At 41.7% G+C, this 26,056-nt stretch overlaps 2 protein-coding genes across 3 annotated transcripts; both read left to right on the forward strand.

Moving 5' to 3' along the window:
- Positions 1-942: 942 nt before the first annotated feature.
- thap12a (THAP domain containing 12a) lies at positions 943-6,156 on the forward strand. Its single transcript, XM_054626094.1, has 5 exons — positions 943-1,104; positions 2,811-2,928; positions 3,214-3,312; positions 3,424-3,460; positions 3,590-6,156. Exons 1-5 carry the CDS (start codon positions 1,019-1,021, stop codon positions 5,404-5,406), a joined length of 2,157 nt encoding a protein of 718 aa, XP_054482069.1. The 5' UTR covers positions 943-1,018; the 3' UTR covers positions 5,407-6,156.
- Positions 6,157-7,113: 957 nt separating this feature from the next.
- si:dkey-250d21.1 (uncharacterized) lies at positions 7,114-19,457 on the forward strand. Of its 2 annotated transcripts, XM_054625987.1 has the most exons (12): positions 7,114-7,192; positions 7,289-7,470; positions 9,680-9,800; positions 10,449-10,556; positions 10,661-10,697; positions 10,854-12,652; positions 12,891-12,921; positions 13,203-14,974; positions 15,097-15,145; positions 15,265-17,063; positions 17,168-17,204; positions 17,327-19,457. In XM_054625987.1, exons 2-12 carry the CDS (start codon positions 7,373-7,375, stop codon positions 18,859-18,861), a joined length of 7,386 nt encoding a protein of 2,461 aa, XP_054481962.1. In that variant the 5' UTR covers positions 7,114-7,192; positions 7,289-7,372; the 3' UTR covers positions 18,862-19,457. The 2 variants fall into 2 exon arrangements, with proteins under 2 accessions (XP_054481962.1, XP_054481963.1); XM_054625988.1 differs by having other exon boundaries at positions 7,120-7,470; positions 13,206-14,974.
- Positions 19,458-26,056: the final 6,599 nt, after the last annotated feature.

The following is a 26,056-nucleotide window of genomic DNA, read 5'->3' on the forward strand; positions in this document are numbered from 1 at the left end:
CACCACTGCATAATAATAACTAACTCAAATGAAAATAACTATCTTAGGGAAAACAAATGTATTAGATATGTAATTTAAAGTTTATTTTTTATGACAAAACGCTTCATGATTTCAAGCTTTGGGTTTTGAAAATACCGCTGAGCATTATGGGAAAGAAGCGCAGCGCGCATTTTGATTCACGTTGTTAAACACGTCAAAACATCGTTTGAACCAGGAAGCGAATGCGCCTTCAAAATAAAATCAATGTACAAGATAAGATAAGATAAGATAAGATAATCCTTTATTAGTCCCGCAGCGGGGAAATTTGCAGGCTTACAACAGCGTAGAGTAAAGTGCACACAAGAGACATAGTAGAAGAAGACAAGATAAAAATAAAAATGAAAAATAAAAATAAAATAAAACAAGTATTATAAATAAGCAATAAAAATAAATAAAAATAAAAATAAAAACAGTAGAAAAAACAACAATAACTGAAATATTATATTTACAGACAGAGAAAAAAACAAACTATTTTTAACTATTATTGCACAGTGTAATGTGTAATGTATTGCACAGGTTTTTATTGTCATGTTATTATTGTCATGTTATTATTGTCATGTGGTCATGTGGTCTGCTGGGAGCAGAGCTGGTTGTGCAGCCTGACAGTAAACATGTATACACAAGGTTATTTATCTTTTGCCTGATTAAAAACTGATTAAAAAGTGACAAAACGAAAAACAAGATCCTCTTGACTTGTTGGGTAGGCAGAATAAATATAATTTATGATTTCCACACAGCCTAGTTGGTATAGGGATATTTGTAGGGGGGGGGTTATGACTAATGAAATGCCATACCTTGTAATATTCATCAAAAAAGAAAAGTTTTACATGTTATATATTTATTTGTACAAACACAACGTACTTTACTTTGAAAGAGAACAAACCGGAAATTGCGATTCGACGTTTGGCGCTTGACAGCTAACTAGCATTAGCATCACTGTGGGTACCTGAGGAGGATTCCACCGTAATAAACCAGTATAATGCAGAACCAGTGCGCGGTGCCGACCTGTACCAGTGGCAAACCCAACCCACAGCCACTCTTCAGGTTCCCGCAGGATCCAGAGAGGTAACTATCGCTGAAGCAAACAGGAAGCGCTCGTTGTTTGTGATCCTACGTGAAGTACGACAAGGCACGCATTTGAAATCGAGGGAAACTTTAGTTGAGTTTTGACAACATTTAATGCATTTGCACCATTTTGTGCAAATGTTACGAAATATAAAGAAACTTTTAAGCTTTTAACCTCTCAACACTCAAATTCAAAAGTTGGTCAGGCTCATGTGCCCTTATTATTATTATTATTATTATTATTATTATTATTATATTATTATTATTATATATTATATATATATATTGATCCCCATGGGGGAAATTCAAGTGTTGCAGCAGCTCAACTACACAGACAATAAATACACATACTATACAACTACACAGACAATAAATACACATACTATACAACTACACAGACAATAAATACACATACTATACAACTACACAGACAATAAATACACATACTATACAACTACACAGACAATAAATACACATACTATACAACTACACAGACAATAAATACACATACTATACAACTACACAGACAATAAATACACATACTATACAACTACACAGAAACAGATAATAAATACACATATTATAAATAAAAATAATACAAAATAAAAAATGTACAGTATATCCACATGGGGGGGGCTGGTCAGCATGTTGACAGACTGTGGTCTCCGCTGTTGTTGTACAGTCTGATGGCAGTGGGCACAAATGAGCGTCTGAAGCTCCGTCCTGCTCTTTGGTAGAATCAGCCGATGGCTGAAAGAGCTGCCCAGCTGCCACAGTTCCTCATGGAGAGGGTGAGAGGGATTGTCCAGGATGGCTCCGAGTTTGGCCTTCATCCTCCTCTCACCCACTGACTCCAGACTGTCCAGCTCCAGACCCACCACAGAGCTGGCTTTCCTCACCAGCTTGTTGAGCTCATAAGAAAGTTTGCAGTTTGGCAAAGCCGGTGTGAGAAAATACTTCTCATTCAACACAAAGAAAACACTACAGCTGCATTAAGTTAACCTCTAATTTCAACATCTTCTGCGGATGCCGACCTAACATCGTGAAAGGGCATTTCCATAACATTTGGTAGACAACTCATAGCAGGAAAAGAAAAGGTGTAATTAATAACATGGAAAACGACGGCATTCCAGTTAGGCGAGCTGGTTCCGGGGTCGTTGTATCGTCAATGCTGGCTGACTGGCATTGCTTATTGGCCTTCTTGATAGAACTGAGCCATTCTGAATAAGAAAAATGTTCAGCCGTGCTCTTTCTCTCATTTCACTTCATAATGTCTGCCATAAAAAAAGATCTATTATTCTCAGAACGAACATTTTGCACAACTACTGATGATTTTATTCATCTCTACTTGGCTGCTTGAGTGACTTTACTTTTGGTGTATTTCACTAATCTATAAGTGTCTGTATCCATTCATACATTGCTTACTCATTGCCTCCTCAGGATCATGCATTTGTAAATCAAATAAAAGAGTCACTTTTGTGTTAATCCATTAGAACTTGGGTAACAGGCAACAGGAGGTGTGGTTTATTATAGCTCATGCTATCCTCAGATAGAGAAACATAATTCAGATGAGTATAGGAGAAAAGGGCAGCATGTTACAGTTGTTAAATTGATATAGCAGAATGAACCCTAACTGATTCTCAAAGCTAAACATTGCAATTGACCTTTAAACTTGTTTTTCATTTTGATTTAATTTCTCCTTTCAGGTCCAAGAAGTGGGTTGAAAAATGCCAGAAGCAAGAACTCCTAGACAAATCACCAGACCACCTGTACAGATACTACAGACTTTGTGGAAAACATTTTGAAACATCTTTGGTCGATAGCGTGAGTTAAATTTTCAAGTTACATATGTTTTTTGATCAAATTGGACAATGTGACCACAGATATTACAGGGCTTTCAATGTATTTGCCAATCTTAAAATTAAATGTGAAAAAGGCATAATTCAGCCTTGTATATTATTCCACTGATAATTAAATAGAAAAATATGCAATGAAAACATACGTGCTCAGTGAATATGTAGGTAACATAGGTTTTAATACAGGTTTAACATAAGTCATATTTCTCATAAGTGATGTAAAATGATCTTTCCGGCTTGACTTTGTTTTCAGAACGCTCAGAGTACAGTGTTGAAGGATGATGCCATACCAACTATCTTTGATGTACCAAGCCAACCTCAGAATGGACCGGTCAAGCGCAGTATAGAGACGGTGGGTAAAAAATATCTTTATTGATTTAAATGTGGGAAAATAATTTGTATGATTTGATTTTTATAGATTCTATGTAATCACATTTTTAAATTTGACTTTTTATTATTGCAGACCAAAGATGATGAAAAGGACAGCAAGGGGAGTAAAAGTAGGTTGAAATATCAACACCCACACACCTTTATAACTTGACGGTGAAAAAAATCACTTCAACAACAACATAATGGTCACATGATTAATTTGGTTTCTATCTTGCAACTGTTTCTCTTTCCCTATTTAGAAATCAAAAAGTCTCAAGCAGACACCGCTAAGACAGATGTTGAGACATTCCCAGAGGAAGAGGAATACAAAGAGTATGTCAAGTCATTATTTGAAGTTCTTGCACTGCTGGGAGAGCAAAGCATTCCTCCAATGGGGCCTGGTGATGATAAACAGGATGGCCTTGGGTCAAGCAACTTTCAGGCATTGTTGGATTATCGCATGAATTGTGGAGATGAAGCCCTCAAGAAGAGGCACGATGTGAACAAGGAGTGCTGCTCCCCGGCTCAGCTGAATCAGTTGATTGAGGTGTGCGAGAAATGCATCCGCAGTAAGCTGGTGGAGGAGGTTCAACTGAATGGCTATTTCTCATTGCTTACTGACGACTTGGTGAAGATCTCAGGAGAATGGTACCTCCCTGTCTTTCTGCGCTACGTGGACCAGTCTAACTGCCAGCGGGAGAGGTTTGTTGGATTCTTGTCCTTTGAAGGAGACGGAGATGCCTTGGCAGAGAAACTGCTGTCTGAAATGACTGAAGAATGGGGCTTAGATATGAAGCAGTGTAGAGGCCAAGCCCACTCCTGCTCTGGGACACATTTTGGTAAAATGAAAATATTTGCTGCCAAACTGATGGAGAGGTTCCCAACGGCGGTGCTTACACTGAGATCTACTCGAACATTGAACCTGTCACTGGCACATGGTATGGCTTTGTCAGGGGTTCAGCTTGTCTTGGCCACCTTGAAGAAGATCGAGTCTTTCTTCGGTCAGTCCCCTTTACTGCAGTTGGAGTTGGAGCACGCCATTTCGATTTTCTACCCGGACAAAGAGGAGAAGGCCAAGGAACTGAAGGAGATCTGTGGAACCCGCTGGACTAGATGCCAAGATGCGTTTGAGGTGGCGGTGGAAATCCTTGAGGCGTTACTACTCTGCGTGGACAGCGTTCATGACAATGAGGACATGAGGTGGAACGATCAAGTCACACACAACGCCTTAGAGATTTCAAAAGCACTGGCTGATTTTGAATTTATTATGGCGCTGGTCGTGCTGAAAAACGTCCTGTCACTGACGCACGCCTTTGGGAAGAACGTGCAAGGGCAAGCAACGGATGCCCACTTTGCTACAACCAGTTTAAAAGCTGTACTGCACACCCTGAAGGAAGTGTCTGACAACATCGACGTGTATCATGAGTTCTGGAACGATGAGGCCGTCAACCTAGCCGCCGCGATGGAGATCCCAGTTAAGGTTCCTCGGTCATTCTTGAGAAAGCACCAGCTAGAATCTGGAGCCATACGGCCAGAGAGTCACTACAAGGAGCACCTGTCCGTTCCAGTGTTGGAGCACGTTATCAAAGAAATTACAGAAATCTTCTGCGAGGACCACCTGAAGGTTCTGAGATGTCTGTCACTGGTCCCTACTGTCATCGAGCAGCACAAGTCTACGAAACCCGAGGAAGAGAGTGTGCAAGTGTTTAAAGACGACATCCCTTCTGCAGGAACCCTCTCCGCTGAGCTGCACTGCTGGTGGGTTAAATGGAGCAAAAAGGGCAAAGGCGAGACCTTCCCGTCCAATCTCCATGAGACGCTGCAGCTGGCAGATGTCAAGTTCTTCCCAAACATGCTTGCAGTTCTGAAGCTGATTGGCATCCTGCCCACCGTGGCTCTGGCAGATGGCTGCGATGTGGCATACGAGAGCTTACAGATGTACATGGAGAACACGCCCGAGAAATTCAAATCAAAGAGTCTCGCTCTCTTGAACATGAACTATGATGTTGGTTTTGACCTGGACTCAATGGTTGAGGTCTACATGAAGACCTACCCGGAAAGGGAGGATGTGTCTTAGTCAGTTGTGATATGGTAGCTAATATCCATAGCTACGTTAATGTACTATCTGGCCCTCATTCTGAATTAGCATCATTTGTATGCTGTTTTGTTTTTTGTGATTAAAAATGCAGAATGTAAATGAATAAAAAGTATTTTTTTTTTCTATTTTTGTCCTTAATGCTGTTTTCATGTAATGTTTTTGGGATTGTTGAGTTCATGGTGAGTTGGAGATCAGGACAAAGTAGTGTGAGATTAAAGTCTCCTCCTGTGAATAAGGCCCACAATTCTCAACTACACCCATGCTCTATCACTATCCATCTTGCTTGTTGGGTATTATATCTGCAAATGGAGTGTTTGCTTGTGACTAAACAGCCAAATTCCCATCTGCTCTGAGACTCAAATTTCCACCATAGTGTTTGGTGTTCATGAAATCTGATATGGTTGAAGACTAAAACCATTTGGACCACTTACAATGTTTGCTGCAGTGGAGAAATACTAATAAAATGCCCTTTCAGCCATTCCTCCTCCACTGCATATACCAAGTTACATTTTTGAGTTGAATTGTTTCTTGTTGCCTTCCATTTTCTTTAGGAGGTTGTTTTCCGAGGGAAGTTGTTATCTTTATCTGTTGATTTTTTCTTCTTTTATGAAATGTGGCGTAACGACAACCAATCATCTGCAGCTAAATAATTGTGTGAAATACACTTTATGTGCCGACTACTGCCAGGGTTTAGAAAATAAATAATCTTTCTTTTGTATAATAAAGCCATAAATGACTCAGCTGATTCCTCTCTTGCTTGATTTAGGCACTTTTCACAGTAAACATTTTATATTCTAGCAGGAAAAGCACAGCTTAGACTAATGATAGCTATATATCATTATGTGTTCCAGTTCCTGGGCCCTGAGCAAGATTGCTTCTGGTCCTGTTCTGTGTCTTTTTCACTAGTCTTTGTAAGAAGGCAGGTCAAACATATTCATACAGCATATATTTATGTAAGACATTTCTTCCCCCAAGGACACTTACAGAAACAAGTAATCTGTTGCCAGTGAATATATTTCTTTATCAGACATTTTGATTAAAATATATACACAAATATATATATATACACATTTCTTGATATACTGTAGGTCCCAGTCAGTGTACAAATTGTTATTTCCTTCCAAGACAACAAATATAATATAATGGATGACGCAAAAACCTGATGCAGACTGTTGCATTACTTTGAAATGACAGATGACTGAAAGATTTCTTGGTGGGGATTTAGGATACATTGTCAGACAAATTTGTATGGTCTACTGAAGAATAAATGTGATTCCAGGGTCTATGGAGGGCAACAGTAAGAATGACATGAACCAAATCTACTCCACAAAGTGTGAAGAAGAGGGAGACTCAATCCAAATCAGAGAGTAACAAGTCAGAACAAGAGCAGTGCTGTACTTCAAGATACTGACGTAACTTTCAGAACTATGAATACTTTAAATGTTTACCAGACGTTTCTGCTTATTGCTTGTTTAATGTCAAGTATGATAAATCAATAAACCAATGAATACCTAACTATAGGTGCCATGAACCGCATTTCTATGGAAGCACAATCAAAGTCACTTCTACGCTTTGCTCGGTTACAATGGAATAGGAGGTGACTTATCTTGGCAATTAAACTCTTTGGCCAGGCCGGACGGTGCCACTCTGCCCTCTGCTGGTTAACATTTTGTACTGCACGGTTTAGTTCCTGGTTGATGGGATAACACGCTTTCGGCGACTCTTGGCTCACCACGCAACATCAACTTTTAAAAGCATGGAATAAGTAGGTTCTTAGTTTACCAAAGAGACATTAACGAACAATAACGTTGAAACTAAACGGTGTCGGTTGCAGGTCATGACTCTGTAGACGCTCCTGCAGGTTTGCTCACAGTAGGCTTGCCAGCTTGCAACCGCCAGCGAAGCTAGCTAGCTAACTTGCTAGCTAGCAACATTGCAGTCCAAAATGACTGACTGCTGCGCCGCAGCCAACTGTGATTATCAGCCGGGAGAATCAGAAAACTCTCCTCCTCCACTTTTCAGCTTCCCCTTGGACCCTGAGCGGTAAGATCTGTGCTTATTTCATTGAAATGTGGGTGAGAAAAGAGCCACTGAGCATGCAAAATGAATGTGTTAGCTAGCCGCTGTTAGCACTGGCGCTAGCTTAACATCACGCTGGCTAACAGTGACACAACTCTGTGGAAAATGGCGCAGACAACGTTACTCTGGAGAGAAAAAGTCCGAGTGAAACAGACTCAGTCCACTCAGCCCGACCCGGAGACCGACACTAAAGTGTGATATTGGCTGATATCTGTTCATCTTTGCGTTTGGTTATTTCACAAACGAAGAGAAAACATAGTTTAAAACTTTTTTTTTTAGTGCTGTAATTTAAATTGCCATCGGTACACGACACCGACCGTCTCCACAGTGTGGTAACAGGAGCAGAGCCGCTGGTTAGCTTAGCAACATTCACACACTTTACTTTGAATAAAGCTGTTTTAATTGTGGATTCCAATCGGAGTTCATCACATTGCGTTTTAATGCAAAGCTTATTGCACAATATCAATGTAAACTTATATTTACGTAGTTTTAACAGGTGATGTCCATTTGAATAAGCAGCAGTCTAGCGCCCCCTTTTATTATTATTTATTATATTCCTTTATTCCTTTATTGATCCCCATGGGGGAAATACAGACAGACAATAAATACACATACTATACAACTACACAGACAATAAATACACATACTATACAACTACACAGACAATAAATACACATACTATACAACTACACAGACAATAAATACACATACTATACAACTACACAGACAATAAATACACATACTATACAACTACACAGACAATAAATACACATACTATACAACTACACAGACAATAAATACACATACTATACAACTACACAGACAATAAATACACATACTATACAACAAAATGTTCTCCCTGCTGCCTCTAAACTGTGTGTGCTTTCACTCTGCGATTGCGGTAGTATTGTGCAATAGGAGTCTAATGTTACATAAAAATCAGAGGAATTAATTTAAGGGCCGGGATTGAATGACTGCAGCAGTTCAGCTGGCTGTATTACAGCAGTGTGCCTGTAGACAGGAAATGTAACCTCCAAGCCACAGGAGAAACTAACAGATCACGGGCTATGAAAACATTTCACATCCAGCCTGCAATGAGTTCCTATTTCTTCGGCCCCTCCGTCTAATCTGTGTACTCGTTTTATATCTTGAACCGCCACCCACCCAATATTGTGTTAAATTGAGAGACGTAAATCACATTTCCTTGTAGGCAAATCCACCCACCTTTTTAGTCTGTGCATATTCATTAAAATCATCTGAAAGAAAGGGAAGGAATTGCGTTATGAAAGTTGAAACAATCAAAGCAAAGAACTCATTTAAATCATGGAAGATTTTCAGCAATCAATCACACCTTTTTGTTCTTTCATTTAAAATAGTTTTTTATCACCGCCAACACTGAGGCAGGGTTATGTTACAAATGCATTTAACCAAAGCAGGCTTGTATCAATCAAGTGTATAGGTGGGTGTACTTAATCCATGTAATTGTAGCAATCATGACATCTTGAAGCATACCCACAGAATCAAATCATCTCTCACAGGGTTGTATATGATTTTATGTCCGTCTGAAAAGGTATTTGAACTTGTGTTTTCACAGTGATTAAGCCTAGCATTCTATTCACAACAAATGGCAGTTTAAGTTCAAACTAGCCAATAGAGTGGTTTGGACCAATGTAATAATATAGTGTCTGCATACACTTGCAATAACATTAATACATTTTTTTCACTAAGTAAGCATGTTAAATTCTCTGAAATAAGAACAGTTTTATTATTGAAATTATTATTTAATATATTGTTGTTGTTTTTCCGCTGTAGTTCTTCTGCCTTTTCATGTGTCATTGCGTTACAAAATAGATCCAGAAAGTAGTCTAGCTCAAGCAGTCATGTCTATTATCTATAGGATACCATTTAGACATACTGCTATGGGAACATTTCAGTGGTGGCATTTAGTAGTGCAAAGAGCCACCACGCTCACCCACAATCATCACAATGAACAGTTCTGAAATTGAAGCAAACTCTTTCAAAAGCCTTCAAGAGCTTTTGTCTGTGTGTCTGTTGAGTCATTATTTAATATAAGAGTACAGAATAATCATTTACAAGCTTTTTGACTAATTAATTTACATATTATGGTTTATGACTCCAACAATTTTTTCCCTTTCCCTCCTGAATTTTTCAGATGCAAACAATGGTTGAACAACTGTCATCGCCAAGATCTGTCATCAGAATCTCCTGAGCAGTTGCATAAGCTGTACAGACTGTGTGCAAAACACTTTGAGCCCTCTGTGATCTCTCATCAGGTAAGAAGCAAATATATTGGCCATAACCCTTTGTGTATTTATAATAATACTAACAATTGTCATTTTCCTCCTGTTTTGTTATTGTAGTACCACTAGTGCGGTTCTTAGTGAGCAAATACTACATATTTCCATAACATAATAAGGATAAACTGGATTACCAGTTTGTTAGGGTTAACCTGATCAATCTAATGCAGCTTAATACTACAGCCAAGTAATAATGCCTATCTTTGTGAAGCCTATAATATTAAAACACACAGGTGTTTTTAATGTAACTTATGTACATGCACAAGGTAGAAACACATCTGTGCAATCAATCAATGTAATGCAATCACATCACATGCAACTCAATGTATGTGGTTGGGTTTAAAATGACACCAACTTCCTAATAAAACAGCATCTTAAACACTTTGGTTTATTAAAGGGTTTGTCAATGCAAAAATGTGGGTCAGTAAAAGTCACATTTATATTTAACAGCTGTTCAAATTAATATTGGTTTACCCAGTGATGCCCAATGCTACTTTATACGTAGTTAGATTTCTTAAGCCCCCAAAAAATCTTTGTTGTGAACTCAATGGGAAATTCCCATTTCACATAGAATATTGAGGATTAACTTAAAAGTGGGATCTCTCCTACCATTTTGTCTTTCAGAGCGCCTCCAGTTGTGTCTTAAGGGAAGATGCTGTTCCAACCATATTTGACTCAACAATGCCTGTGAATAATCAATCAACCTGCAACAGGAAGCGAGTTAGGGATCCTGTAAGTGTTTCATTCAATCTTTCAAATGTCTCTTCTAAACATTTTCAATCAGCCAATAAGACCCTTTAAAATGCAAATTGTAATCATCCTTTCCATCTACATAGTCTGAGGAGGATCCTACCTCTGTGAAGAAAACAAAAGGTACAGTACGTGGTTCACTTCATTTAGAAAAATCCCCTCAAGTTGTAGTCTATGTTACAATGCAATAGCTCCTGTTGTAAATATTTATTCAATGATTGAATTAGCATTTTTAAAATCATCTCAGCCTTTCATCTAAGATTTTCTCTTACTCATCAGAAAACTCAGCAACAACAGAAGTGACTGAGGAGAGGAGAGAAGAACCTGGTGCATTGCCTGAACTGCAAAACGAGAACGAGAACCAGACCCAAGAGGATGTAGCCAGCTCTAAAGCAAAAGAGACTCTGAAAGTCTATTTCAAGGAAATCCTGGCACTGACTGGCTTCAGCATAAATGGTGCAAACATCAGCACTGATGAGCCAATCGGAGGTACGAGAGGACAGCAGGCTCTCAATCGTATCTGCGTGGAGAAAATTGACAAGAAGGAAATCCTCCAGTTCAGCGAAGACCTCATGCGGGAGGAGATCCAAAACAGCCTAAGGCTGGCGCGATTCTTCTCCATTCTGCTTCAGGATGTGACAAGTATAGAGGGCAAGGATCAGATCCCAGTTTTCATCAGGTCTGTCACAGTGGATGGGTTCCCACAAAAGCACCTCATTGGGTTCTTACCATGCGACATGGATACAGAGAATCTCTTTTACATGCTTCTGTCAGAGTTGCGAAACAAGTGGGGGCTGAGGATGGAGCACTGCAGGGGACTGACTTATCTGGTCACAGGCAGCATGTGTCAGAAAATGCGAGACCTTACCTCCAGGATTCTGCAGGAGTTCCCACAAGTAGTGCTGTCACCAAGCGACCCATATGCCTTCAACATATGGATTATTCGCTGCATGCCTGTGCCCTCTATTCAAAACGTTGCTAACACTGTAGAGGAGGTGGCCTCGTTACTCAGGAGAACACCCGAGCTGTGCAAAAGATTGGAGGGAAAGATCCAGATGACATATGGGCATATGAAAGGGGAAGTGGACAGGATCAAGGCAGCCGTCGCTGAGAACTGGGAATATGGCACTGATGCCTTCCAGACCATGTTGGACATTCTGGAGCCGTTCCTGAACTGCATCAACGAGATGATTTCAAAGGTGGACGAAGATACTGCTGAACAGATGGCCAAGCTCAAGCCAGTACTGAAGAATTTCAATTTCATCATCACACTTGTTGTTCTGAAGAACACCCTCTGTTGTGTGAGCATACTCAACTCGAGTCTCAGGGGAATAATTAGCATCAGCAGTACCTTGCAGTACACAATTTCCAATGCCTTAAAGCTGGTAAGCAAATACCAACAGGAGCTTGCAATATTCCACAGGAAATGGTTTTCAGACGCAGTTGGCAGAGCAAAGAAGCTGGGAGTGGAGGTCGCCAAACCAGAGACGGACCAAGGAGACACGGCTGAAACGCCACTGGAGGACCTTTTCAGAGAAACTCTGAGCCGGCCTATCTTGCAGTATCTTGTTGCAGAAGTGAAGAGAGTGTTCAGCACAGAGATGGTGAGGATTCTCCGATGGCTCTCGTTAGTGCCATCCTACATGGCTGACCACAATTTCAGCATTCGCAGGGATAAAGTGGCAGACGCCAACTTGAACAACCTCGCAAGGCCCGACACATTCTACGAAGAGCTCGGTTGTTGGGAGGTGAAATGGAGGCACGCGAGCAAGCGCAGAATCCTGCCGACCACGGTGTTTGCAACACTCAAGATTCCAGATATTGCGTTCTACCCGAATGTGCAGAGCCTGCTGCGGGTGTTGGGCACTGTTCCATGTGTAAATGCAGAGGCAGATGTGTATGGTCAATACCATATGGTACTGGAGCGGTGCCACTCCTACCTGAGAGCCAACCCAGAGGACCAAAGACAGTGCAGCATGGCATATGTCTACGTGAACCAAGATGTGCACTTCAATGTCGAACAAATGGTGGAGTCATATGCCCAGAAGCATCCAGACATCCTGCAATTGCTGCAAACGGTTAGTGGATTTTCTTAAGTAGAATGCTATTGAAATTGCATTACCCTCTTTAGTGATGAAACAACTGTTCTACCTGAAATTATATTATATATAAATTATATTATACTCTGTGTGTGTGTGTGTGTGTGTGTGTGTGTGTGTGTGTGTGTGTGTGTGTGTGTGTGTGTGTGTGTGTGTGTGTGTGTGTGTGTGTGTGTGTGTGTGTGTGTGTGTGTGTGTGTGTGTGTGTGTGTTACAGGATGATGACGCAAAGGAGAAGCCTCCCCAAGGTGAGATGGCTTTGAAATTATTTCTTTAACATTTCAGCATGCAACAATTTTGTTCAGTCACACAGCTATTCTATCACATAATATAAAAATGATGGGGAATGTTTCTCAAATAGAGCTCTAGACACAAATATGAGCAGCATACATATTGATAGCTACATTAAACAAAAATGTGTTTTTGATCTAAATGACCATTGAACATGAGTGGAAATGACGTAGGCAAGTTGAATAATATGTTTAACTGTAATGTCAGTTCACAAGACCTTTTTTACTTCTAATTTCAGTAGCATCCCATGGGAACCATGCTGAAAAGGACACTGAAGAAGAATTACAGTTCCTAAACCTAGAGATGGATGCTGAAAGGCTTGTGGAGATGAGGTGTGCAGAGACTGACAGGGATGCTCTTAAATCTGCTTTGCAAGCTGCAGTGACGGCCGCTTACAGCAGCCAAAGCAGGCAACATGGTGACGCTTCTGCTCAGGAGGGAGAGGTCGAGTATGTGACCAAGTCTGAAATGAAAGAAGTTCTCACTGTGTGCGAGAAGGCTGTCAGGGAGGGAATTCTCCTGGAAGTGGGGACGTCTTTTTTTTCCTTGTTCATCGACTGCGTTGTGAAGTTTGGTGATAAAGACTATCTTCCACTCTTCCTGAGGTTTGTGGACAGTTTTGATGTCATGAGATTGGAGTTGATGGGATTCCTTGAGGCAGATCTTGATTGTGATGCCATGGTACAGCGTCTGCTGGAAATAGTAACTGTTGAGTGGAATCTTGATTTGAATAACTGCAGAGGTCAAGCATACCTGGGCTCTGGTGATGTTTCCTACAAGCTGAAAGCTTTTGCCTGCAAAGTCCAAGAGACGCATCCTCTTGCTATAAGTACACACTGCTCTTCCTACTCTTTCAACACATGGTGGTCAAAATCCATCCCAGTGCCTGCTGTTAAGAGAGCCCTGGATACATTTGAAGAGGTTGTGATGTTTTTTGGCAGCAGCGCAACTCTACAAAAACAGCTCGACCATGTGATAGCGTTTGGTCTTAGAGAGAGCTATGAAAAGGTCCAAGAGCTACAGGGGAAGTTCTGTGCCCTTTGGCAAGAGAAGCATGATTCTTATGAGGTGTTTGTGCAGATGCTGGAGCCTTTGGTTGAATGTCTGGAGAAAATCAAAAATAACCCACAGAGATGGAAAGCCTTTGTGTCCGACCAAGCTGGGGCACTCCTCCGCAAGGTAATGGAATTTGATTTCATCATTGCCATGGTCGTCTTGAAGAATGCATCCTCTTTCACCAGAGAACTGAGTGCAGGTCTCCAGAAGGACCACTTCAGTGCCGCATCCCAACTTTGCCAAATCAGCGGGATCGTGGCCACGCTGAACCGAGTAAAAACGAACATGAAGGTCTTTCACCAGAACTGGTTTGACGAGGCCAGTGCAATGGCACAGAGTCTAAGAGTGCAGATTGAAGTGCCTGAAAATGCCTCGCAGACGGCAAGGGACGGCATGATGAAGCCTGTCGGTTTTTACAAAGATGGCTTAAGTGTACCCCTAGTAGATAACCTCATCAATGCCGTAAAGGATCATTTTTCAGAGGACCACAAAGAAGCTCTCAACTTTCTATCACTAGTTCCATGCTCGGTCACAGTGAGTTACATGTTTGAGAGCCTGAAGTCGAAGCCTCCTCTCTACAGCGGTGATCTTCCTGATGCTGACAACTTCTTCACAGAGCTGTGCTGTTGGAGAGTAACATGGAAGACCAAAGTTGCGTCCGTGACCATCCCAGGCTCAATATTTCACACGTTGCGCCTTCCGCTCATGCAGTACTTTGGCAACATCAATGCACTGCTGAGGATCATGTCCGTGCTACCCAGCACGGCGTTGGAGGACTGTGGTGTCATAATGCGGCACAAGAGGTTCCAAGAGTACCTGAGAAACACAAATCCCAAAAACAGGTCCCTGTGCTTGGCAATGCTGCAAGTGGGCACGGACTTCAGCAGAGACCTGGACCGCATGGTGACCCAGTGTTTGAAGGTTACTCCGCAAGCCTTGGAGGGTATATGTTTGGTACGTACTTGTATTCTTTCATGGAATTGTGTTATATTTCTAGTTTCTTTGTCTGTTATTCCCTATATTTTTATTAATTCTGAATTCCTGACTAATTTGCATTTACCTGGGTGTATTCACAGGACAAGGAATCCAAAAGTTTCAACAGAAACTCTGAAAACAACATGGAAGGTATGGTTGTTTACATGTTTATTTTTTTTTAATCGCATTTAGTGCATGACTTAACCAATGTGCCATGATTCGAATGTTTGTCATAACCACTGTTGTGTTTTCTCCCCCAATATATTTAGTTGATTGTGTCAAGGAGGAAACTGAAGAGCCTAAAATTCAGCAATCTCCTGACAAAGTTGAGGACCAGGACATGAAACCAGCAGATGAGAATGGGCACTCGGGAGATAATCGTCAGAGTCTGGCGACGGTATTCAAACTGGCCACACTACTGGGGAAAAAGAACAGCAGTCTCTCTGACCTCTCAGAGGACGACCGAGAGCTTTTCATCCAGGAGCTCAGCATGTGCCACTGGTTTGGAAATGAGGGCAGATGCGCGCCCTCTATAGGCGAGGATGAAATGGTGAACCTCCTCATAAATGGAATCAGAGATGTCATACTCAAGGAGATACAGGAATCGCCGTTCTTCTCACTTATCACGGACAAACCCGTTAAGATCGCTGACAAGACCCACCTGCCTGTTTTTGTCAGGTTTGTTGGAGAATTGGCTCCAAAAGTAGAGCTCATGGGTTTCTTACCATTTGATGAAAGCTGTCATGTTGATACACAAGCGAATAACCTTGCAAAGATTCTCACCGAAGACTGGGGCTTACCAATGTCTCAGTGTCGTGGACAAGCATTCATGCACTTGGGCTCAGGTTATCAAAGCCTGAAGAAAATGTCTTTGGATTTCCTCATGAGCTATCCTCTCTCCGTTGTAACACCCAGCGAGTCTTGCGGCCTTGCCCATTGGCTGGCAGGAAGTGTGCCTTGCCCTTCAGTAGCAAAAATGTTGGATATCACAGAAGACCTACTGCTGTTCTTTGATGAATGTCCTAGTCTGGAGGGACAGCTGGCACAAGCTGTTGATGGGCTGCTGAATATGCCAAGAGAGGCCCTAGAAGAAATGCCAGAGACATGTTGCTCGAGGTGGAAAAAGAGAGAGGACTTCTTTGACATACTCGCTGACACATTAGAGGGCATCCTCAGCTGCCTTGATGCGGTTAGCTCGAGTGGCATAGGTGCCAAGTCGATGCATGCTCAAGTTCTCTCCACCGCTCTGAGAAATCTGGATTTCATTGTCACCCTCGTGATTTTGAAGAATGCTTGTGCTCCCCTTCGTAACTGTAGCACTGTCTTCCGCTGTGGAAACCCTGCTGATATTCTCTGTGAAGTGGAAAAAATCCCCTCCATCATAGAGACTCTTAACAAAATGTTAGAAAATGTGAGCACTCTGCACTCCACTTGGTTTGAGCAGGCATTCCAGCTAGCAACCAGGGTAGCTCCTGAACAAGTTTGCTTCTCAGAGGAAGCCAACAGCTATGAATCTCCTGAGATCTATTACAGAGAAAATCTGAGCATCCCTCTCCTCAGAAGTCTCGTCGATGAAATGAAGTACAGCTTCTCAGACAGCCACTTAAAGGCCCTGTCGGTCCTGTCCTTACTGCCCACATGCAATCCACAGCCCGTTCTGCCGGAGACCACTGACAAGCCGTTCAGCCGCTACCTCGCAGATCTCCCTGAGCCAGAAGCAGCCGAGCAGGAAATCAACGCATGGGCCGCTGTCTGGGAAGAGAAATACCAGGATGCTGCTCCTCCATCATCCATCGCTGAAACACTAGTCCATCCTGAGTCGAAGAGCCACCCCACTGTTACCTCACTGCTTAGGCTAGTAGCTGTCCTGCCCAGTGTCAGTATGGAGTGGGACCTGATGAAGACCACTCTGAATTCAATGAGGGATCTGTTAAAAAACACTGTATGCAAAGGCAGCATAAAGGACCATGTGGTGCTCCTCTCTCACTGCACAACTCTGCAGAGACTGCCTGAGGTCATTGAGAAGTGCATGGAGGTTGATCCAGAGAGCAGTCAATGTCTATCCCAGGTAATGATCTGATCTAAAAACTGTTTAAGGCTGTTCTTTGAAAATTGATCATGTTGTAAAAGAACATTTTTACATCCATTCTAATCATCACCACATTTTTTTAGGTGATGGGAACTTTGCAAAGACTAAAATTGGACAGCGGTAAGTCGATTCATGGCAACTTGATTATCAAGAATCCAAATTTCTTTGATTGTAATTATAAGATGGAAAAGAAATGCATTTGTATGTGAGGCATTAACATTTATTTTCATTTTTTAAATCAGGAGGCGTTGAAGCAGAACCGGCAACACCAACAGAATTGCACGCCTCCATTGTAGCAGAGAAGTCTGCTGATGGTGAGGTGAAATCGGCTGGTAATGAAGTGATACTGGAGGTCGCACAGGGACCAAGAAAAGCAGTGTCTTTCTATGAGCCGCAGCTGCGTGAACAAATCCTCAAGGAACTCTGGGACTCTCAGTTCTTTACAGTTATAACTGAGCAAGCTGTCGAAATTGACAGCGAGCTTTACGTCCCGTTGTGCATCAGGTACTTAAACAAGGAGGACATCCAGTGTGAAGAAACACTGGCTTTCATCCCTTTCGGTGAAGACCCAGTCGTCTTTGCAGATGCTATTGAGACTGCCCTGTCTGAGAAGTGGGGGCTCAACATGGAGTACTGTAGAGGGCAGGCCTTGCTGAGTGTTGGTGAAGTCGGAGCTCAGATGAGGGCTGTAAGTTTAGCCATAGCTAAGAAATACCCCCAAGCTGTGAGAACCGTCAGCTCTGCGTTGTCTCTTAATGTATGGCTGGCTAGATCGTCTCCTGCTGAAGAAGCAGCAGACGGAGCAGTTCTGATAGGTAAAATATTACATTGGCTCACAGAGGATACAGAACGCCAGAACAAACTGGAAGACATGATCATTCACGTGTTCCAGCAGGATGAGGTAAGGGGCAACGAGCTGAGGGACAAGCTCATTAAAAACTGGGAGAAGAGTCATGACATGCACGAGGTGATGGTGGAGATTTTAGAAGCTGTCATGCTCTGTCTGAATGAGCTGAAAGGGGAGGGAAGTGCTTCGAACCGGCAGCAGGCATCGCAGTTGTTTGATGCGATGCGAAACTTTGAGTTCATCCTGTCAACCGTGGTTCAGAAGAACATCTTGAGTGTAACTAAAAAGCTAAGTCAGTCTCTGCAGGGCAAACCCTTAGACATGTTGCTTGCTGTGAATAATTTGCCAGACCTCAAAGCATCCCTCAGTAAACTGAAGAGTGATATTGACACCCATCACAAAGCCTGGTTTGAGGAAGCCACCACGCTGGCCTCTAAACTCCATGTAACAATGATGCATTCTGTGCTGCTAGAGCCATTGAGTGAGTTTTACAAGGAATCAGTAAGCATGAAGGTCGTAGAGCACTCAATAGCAGAAATTGACGACCTCTTCACGGAAAAGGTATTGGATACTTTGAGGTGTCTGGAGATTGTGCCTTACGCAATGTCCAAAGTAGAAACCAGCATTCTTAGTGGTCTTGTGTTCCGCCTGTACAAGGAGGACTTGCCAGATCAGGTCTCGCTTCACACTGAGATGAAGTCGTGGAAGGAGAAATGGCTGGATCCCCTGGCAGGCTATCTCCCGACTACAGTGCTCGATACGCTCAAGACGTCACAGATAAGAAGTTTTAGTAACATTGAAACTCTCCTCAGACTCCAGGTCATCTTGCCCTTTTCAAGGAGGGAGAGCAACTTCAGGCAGGGGAAAAGAAGCTTACAGGAGTTCATTCAGCAGGAAAAGCGATCCCTCACTGAGCTACATCCTCTGTAAGAGCTGCAGGTCTTCCGTCACTAGCTAGCAGATTTGAGCGCCAACCATACCTAAGAACTAATGTGTCTCAACCCTAATTGAGGTCCCATGGTCTGAACTCAATATTTCTGTGTACATTATTGATCTGAGTTCTTTGAGATTTACTTTTGTTGTTATCCTGCAAACTAAGCCCTGTGTTACTTTTTTTTTTTTTTTTTTTTTTTTTTTTTTTTTTTTTTTTTTTTTTATCCTGTAGTTTGTACAGTTGTACTGCCCAATGGGACCAATGTCTTGGCAAAAAAAAGAGCAATGCTTGTGTGCCTTGATGCGAAACGAATAATTCACCCCATGTATCATGATAATTCAGATGTTGAAAAATGTCCCATTGGCGTTGACTGACTTCTGTGTCGCTGTCATGAACTTATTATAATGATTAAATGCACCCTTAACCTTTCCTGGGCACAAATAGAAATGGTTAGCTCCATCATGTCTTCTGATGATTTCTCATGTTTCCTGTCTCTTTGCAGGAATGAATTTGCTGTAAACGTATCTTTTGAAAGAATGTTTCCTTGATAGGAAAACCTTCATATATATTTGTCAAAAAAGTAATAAAATTCTCCAAAAATATGTTCTGGCTGCCGTTTCATGTATTGTCAAGTCTGTAGTTATATCTGTAAGTCAACACAAGATGGCGCAGTGGGGCTGTAAATAGCCTGAAGAGGACCTGACCGAATTTGGTCAGGAGTGCCGCTCCAAATACTTGATGCCAGTTTTATCACTTAATGTAATTTGTAAATGTTGAATCATAATACTTGCAGTTTTATAATCATTTTATTGTTTTATTGACTGAAGTAGGTCCCATTGCGGTACCAGATATCTTCTGCCAGGGACTCCTGGTAATGAAGTCCACATGCTGTTATTCTTTTTAGTGTTACTATTTTGGTAAACAAAAAAGCACAACTGCAAACAACCTGTATGAACCTTTTTTGTTTTAGAAGTTAAAGGAAGTGTAATTTGCTGTGATAAGTTTATGGGGCATTTCAATCGTGTTCAATACGGTCTGCCGGCGTTAATGATTGCTGACTGAGGCAGTTAATAAAACAAATAAAAAATCTTGCATGATTCACTCACTGTTCAATAAGCATGTGGGTTTTGAGGGAGGGTTGTTAAGGTCATATGACCACTACATTATCTCAAGATACCTGGTAAATATTTATTTTACAATTACCTTTTGTCCTCAAATAAAGTGTAAGGCCTCTGCAGTGCTGGTATGCGAGAGACCGGTTCCACTCGTATTTGCCAGTAATGCAAATCGAGGCTCCGGGGCTCCATTGTGGTTCTGTTAATATGTAATTTTAAGGACAAGTGTATTCTGTGAGTGCTGTGGCACAGTGTCTGGCTTTCTTGTCAATTATTTGCTATGAATTCCAATCTGGTGTATATGCCTTTATGAGAGGAATTTCAATAACACGCAGCTACCGAACTGACCATTAGAAAAGCAAGATCCTGTTAGATGTTATTGTCTACGGCTTTGTTTAAGCCATAAGTTCTTTTTTTTTTAACTGTTGGCCAATGGCAATGTCCGCCCAAATTAATTTAAAGCTGACAAAAAATTGCTACACTACCTCTCCTGATTTATTCCAGTTTTCTTCACTAGAACAGCTGTTATTAACTTTTATTAACTGACTGAGGCTATACTGACACAATACCCAAGGGCTTATTTAAGTCACTTTAAATTCATGTTAAAGACATGATCCAGAGGACTAAATAGATTTTTTCCCCCTAGTTTTCCCCTGAAATACTTTACTGGTTTCATGAAATGGAAGCCTGCTGCTGTTAAAAACCCTTCCATATACATACACTGTGTTTGTTGACGTGAAGCTGCCTTATCTTTTAACACCGATAACCCCACACAGTGCACTTTTTTAAAGAAACATGTATTCTTCCTGTGGGCTGTAACAGCCCTGACAAAGCCCTGATTGTCGGTGCTCAGCTCAGTGTGAAAAGGAGCATCTCCGTGTCCCCGCTCAGCTGCTGAGCAAACGGATCTGACTCCGCCGTGCACGGGGCCTCACTGCAGCCATATGCAACCGTAACCCTATCCCCATACGCTCTCCGCCAAAGAGCGACGTGCCTCCTTCCAAGCTGTGTTTTATTTATTTACACATTGGATGCAGAGGTGGACTTAGTTACAATTTAAACCTCAGGTGGAGCCGGTGTGTTTGAGCATGAAGAACACATCCTCCATCTTTAAGCAAAACAAGGTATTGCCATAATTGACCCGTGCAGCAGGTTTCCTGCTGGAAGTGAAGGTTTCTGCACTGATGTAAGACCCGTGGCACTCTGTAATCATGTCCATACACAGCCAGGATTTAACTACACTCTGGAGGGGAAGACACAGGGCTTAAGTGGATTTTATTTCAAGGTTTCCTTTCAGGGAAAATTGGCAGCACAGGCAGGGATTCAGATCTTCTCCATATTACGAGCAAAACGTTTGGTTTGAATTATTCAGATATCAGCTTGTTGATTGTTCCCTTTACGAACACATCATTTTTTACTTGCCATTGTAAAGCCACAGGATTTTAAACTGTAAGTGAAATGTGAATAGCTGTCTTAGGTGAGTGTGTTTAACCGATACTGAGGTGTATAAGGGATTATCCGATCATGAAGCAATAAATGCAATTTAATTTGATTGCTGACATGCTTTACTTGATTGTCTGAGAGTTGAAAAACATTCTCAGCATGTTTTTGGACCTATGCAAAAGCATGCATTGATTTGGGCCAGAAACTTGCAGCTCGGTATTTCAAATGCTTTTGTAATCCTCAAAGAAGTAAGCTTTAATAATTTATAAGGATGATGTGGTGCTCTCACGCGGCCGCCAACTGCAATCTAAAGGGCCGAATTTATAAGAACCAGATGCATCTATAGCACTGAGGAGGCCTGCAGCCAGGCTGGTGCCTGTCCTTATGATTCCTCTATCGCTCTTCTTCTTTCCCTTTACCAGGACGTGCGGGCAGATATCACCCCACCCACAGGTTCCCCTCAATCCTCTGCCCTCAACACTTCTTGCTCCTCTTCAGCAACACCTCCTCAGATGCAGCTAAGCGGCTCAGTACGGCGTGATAAAGGACCTGTGTGAGACAGCACTTGACGCTGGAAGCGATGTCTCTTCTTATAGAGGAAATACACCCCGACATATAAATCACATGTGTTTGTTCGGCCGTGACGTATGGCTCGGTTTAAATTCTCGACTTGGACCAGACCAATGGCAAAGAGACAGCAATGATGTCACAAGAAAAATCGTGCAGCTGCTTCACAGACAGTAAATAATCAAACAAGATATTAATATAATATAATAATCCCAAAACAAATTTGAGTGGATTATAGTCTTATGGTAAGTGCTGCTCTACATTCAAACAGAATTTACTGGAGGATAATATCCATTTATACAGTCACGGTTTCTGTGTAATTCAAACAAAGTCTAAAATGAATGGATTAAAAGAATGCAATAAATGCTCTATTTTAGGGCGGATTTACCCTTTAAAGCGCGTTTGGTTCTCAAGCAGAGAATGGACTCATTTAGCTCAGGTTTATGACAATCTGATGATATGACAAGCCTGTGATGTGATTAATTACTTGTATTACTGGAATCCACTCCTCTCCTGGCTGGTAAACCAACAACGCAGGCAACTTTTAGTTTTTTGGGGGGGAATGAACCTCCTGGGCTTCATGAGCACACAGGCCCTGGTGCAGGCTCCCTGTAGGACCACATGACGTGTTCAAAAGTGCCACCCATCTGTCACTTGAAAGGGCCCCGTCCTCAAAGCACAATAGAGACAGAGGTTTTAAACAAATGGTGTACGAAAGATGTGGGTCCAGTCAAGCAGATTGGACGAGGCTTGTTGTTTCTGAGGCGATCCCCACTGTGAGCTTTCACAGGAGGGACACCGGACGGTGATTGGATATACACATGGCTGATCTGAGAGCTGTCGCTGTCCGTCTGCGGGTCTGATTTGACCCTTTAGGAACACCGTTGGTAATCCATAATGTTCTTGTTATTTGTCAATAATCTGCTGGCAAGCAGAGTCCTGCCCCGTTCACTGCTTGGTCGGAGATAAGAGGCTGAATGAAAACTAACCTCTACAGATGTGGTTCAGCGATGGTTTCCATTTAAAGTTTTAAGTTGTGGCTTCATTGTATTTAAGATGAGGCTGTTAATCAAACTCCTGGTTTGGATTTCGATTGTAAATTTATCTACGGTCAAATGGGTTTAGCTGGTAATAGAGAGCAGACAGAAGTGAACGTACCTCATCAAAGATAAACCTTTATTAGTTTATTGTTGTGGTTATTTTATCAAAAATTGACAAAATAAAAGGGGACTAGATTTAAAAATAAAAACATGGCAGTGTGCTTATGATGACCTTTTTTTCCGAATGAGGGTCTGGCATGAAAACTAAACAAAATTTAGAACATACCATCTACTTCATTGTCTTTCATCTCCTTTTTAAATCATGAATCATTTATAGCAATACAGAAAATAGATTTAAAACATTCAACATTTTTATTTGAAAATATGAGCACTGATCATAGGAGCCCGGTTTTGGGTTAATGTGTATCCAGGTGGGAGCATGGGAGGATTTTCCAGGGGCACAATAGTAACTCTGCACCCATTCAGGCTCCGATCCTCCTGGGTGAAAGTGGAGTGTCCTTACCCCCCCAGTCCTTTACTCCTAGCTGGAAGATTTGTGATATTGGGCCGAGACTCTTGAGATCTGCAGCACAATGGCTCAACACTGTGAGCCCAAGCACTCATTCCTCCCGAACCTTATGCCAGAGCTGGGCCAACTCCATTCTTCATTCAGACAATTTAAATAATGGATATTTTTTCCTAAACATTTGAACCATTACATTTTTGCAACACGAGAATTGTGATATTTAATTTTGCGCATGCAGCGTTTTACTAAAAGTTCTGTTTCTATTTATGTGCGTTTATTGTTTGGGTTCTTTAAATATTTCATTGGGGTTATGATATCCCATAATTTAAAGTGATTCATCTTATTTACTGATTGAAACTTCCAGGTCACGCTCAAAACCACATCTGGATTAAACAAAAGTGTGTCGTAAAAAATAGAAAAGGAGAAAGAGAAGTTTTGGAAACTTATAAATGTTTTTACTGTAAATATATAAACTTTTCATGTACACAGTAAGTTTTTTGACAGTTATCCCACCGCGTCCAAAGCAGATTACCATGACAGTTAAAAAAGACAATGTAACATTATCTCCGTAGAGACGGGTTTGATCCTAAATGCAGCTCTGATTCTGCGGTTATGTGACATGAATTATTTCATTTTCATGGACTCCAGTGGCTCGCTTACCCCCCCCGTCTGTCTCCCTCAGAAGTTGTCCTCCCCCTCCATGTTGCTTGGAAGGTGAGATGTGAAGATCAAGGGGCTGCGTGTTGATCCTAGCTCAGGAATGGAGAGCCTGAGTGTAAAAAGTCTCTCGGGTAGGACGGGCCCGGTCCTGCTGGAAGCTCCAACGACTCCCACACACACTCACACCCTGTGCCCATTCTCAGTTGACTGCCATGTAAAACACATTGACTCCCTGGGAGTCACGGTACAAAGCTCTCGTACCGTGTGTAAAGCGTAACAGGGGACCCTATTTGGCCAACAGAATCCGACACACGATCCGGGTGTTCCCCAGAGGAAGAGGGCTTGTCGTGGTCTGTAAACGTGTCCGCTCCAGAGACGGCGTGACAACACCTGATCTGCTGTTTCCCCAGAGTGGAGCAGCTAGCAGTGCACGAGGACCAGCCGTGTTAGCTACACCAGTGACAAGGTCAAGGTCTGGACAACAGCTCACTATTGCCTTTGTCTGAGAGCTGGAGGTGCAGCAGATTCTCTGGGAAAGTGTACGTTACTTTCCCCACAGCTGGCTCTGCAGCGTATCACTTACAGTGTGGTTCATATTTAAGGAAATCAGCCGGTGCAGGAAAACTCTATGTGACTTTAAGAAGGTTTTATTTTTAAAATGTAAAGAACACATGTTGGATAGCATTAGTGAGCGCATGTGTGTGCTTAGAATACCGCAGTATCATGTCACATTGTGTTACAGTACCTTGTAATTATTATATGCTATGTACTCACATGAATAAAATGAATTAGTGTCGTATTGAAGTCAGCCCAACTTCAAATTTCAAATTGGAAATTATTCCTGTTTCTAAAAAATATTTTTTATTTCATTGCAGACAAAAGGGTGCGTCTGACACTATGACAATTATCTTTAGAAACATCTACTATGAAAGCTGTGTGCAGGGCAGAGTTTAACCACAGACCTGAACAGATTTGGATAAAAAGCAGACGTTGACAATTTCCATAATAAAATGATTTAATCATTTCATATAATTCTCATAAGGCTGCATGTTTTAAATCAACGGATACAGTAACCTTCATGTCTTGTTTCATTTCAGAGTTTTTAACAATAGTGGCACTTTGTCCTCCATCATACCACACCATATCTCTGTATCTTTTTTAAGAATTAAATACGAAATACCGTTTAATACATGAACGTATCATTTTGGCCTTTTAACACCATTGTCATAATTAAAGCAATTGTTGTGGTGCTAAAATTGATATTGGACCTATTATTTTAGCATATAGAAAGACAGTATAATATCTCTAAAGAAGTTTAGCAAAACTATACATTACTGAGATTTTTGCTATAGAAAATACTCTAATCCAGGGACACTTATTAGGTTTTATATTTTTGCACCAGTTTAAACTAACTCTAAAATTTCACAGCCATATAATAACCGGTATGATTCATTTGTGCCATGAAAACATTTTCTACTATTAAGCACAGCGATGAAGCTCTGTACAAAGTGTCCTTTGAGAATCTTTACTGGCGTTTTATGGGAGACTGATACCAGAGCAGCTATATATTAAAACACTCACATAAGCTGTGTTGGGACTCTTCATCACCACAGAAGCACCATAACTCAGAGCACTCCTCTGTGGGGACATCACAGCTCCTGGGGAATCGAACAAAGTGCGTTCCTATGCTAATTCTAGTCTGACATCAGCAGTGGGATCAAAGCAGCAGGGCAGTGGGTAGTTCTTTAAAGCTGAGTCTGCCTCCCCCCTCTCACTCTCTCACTCTCTCTCTCACTCTCTCTCACTCTCTCTGTCCTCTCTGTCCTCTGTACACCGACTC

This window comes from Anoplopoma fimbria, chromosome 24 (assembly GCF_027596085.1).
Source record: "Anoplopoma fimbria isolate UVic2021 breed Golden Eagle Sablefish chromosome 24, Afim_UVic_2022, whole genome shotgun sequence".
Classification (NCBI taxonomy): domain Eukaryota; kingdom Metazoa; phylum Chordata; class Actinopteri; order Perciformes; family Anoplopomatidae; genus Anoplopoma; species Anoplopoma fimbria.

Excerpts from the sequence above, each read along its gene's own strand:
- si:dkey-250d21.1 (XM_054625987.1), top strand. The coding sequence starts at position 7,373 with ATGACTGACTGCTGCGCCGCAGCCAACTGTGATTATCAGCCGGGAGAA. Across the intron at positions 7,471-9,679 it reads TTCCCCTTGGACCCTGAGCG|ATGCAAACAATGGTTGAACA; the intron begins GTAAGATCTGTG and ends TGAATTTTTCAG. Across the intron at positions 12,922-13,202 it reads AAAGGAGAAGCCTCCCCAAG|TAGCATCCCATGGGAACCAT; the intron begins GTGAGATGGCTT and ends TTCTAATTTCAG.
- thap12a (XM_054626094.1), top strand. The coding sequence starts at position 1,019 with ATGCAGAACCAGTGCGCGGTGCCGACCTGTACCAGTGGCAAACCCAAC. Across the intron at positions 1,105-2,810 it reads TTCCCGCAGGATCCAGAGAG|GTCCAAGAAGTGGGTTGAAA; the intron begins GTAACTATCGCT and ends TTCTCCTTTCAG. Across the intron at positions 2,929-3,213 it reads AAACATCTTTGGTCGATAGC|AACGCTCAGAGTACAGTGTT; the intron begins GTGAGTTAAATT and ends CTTTGTTTTCAG.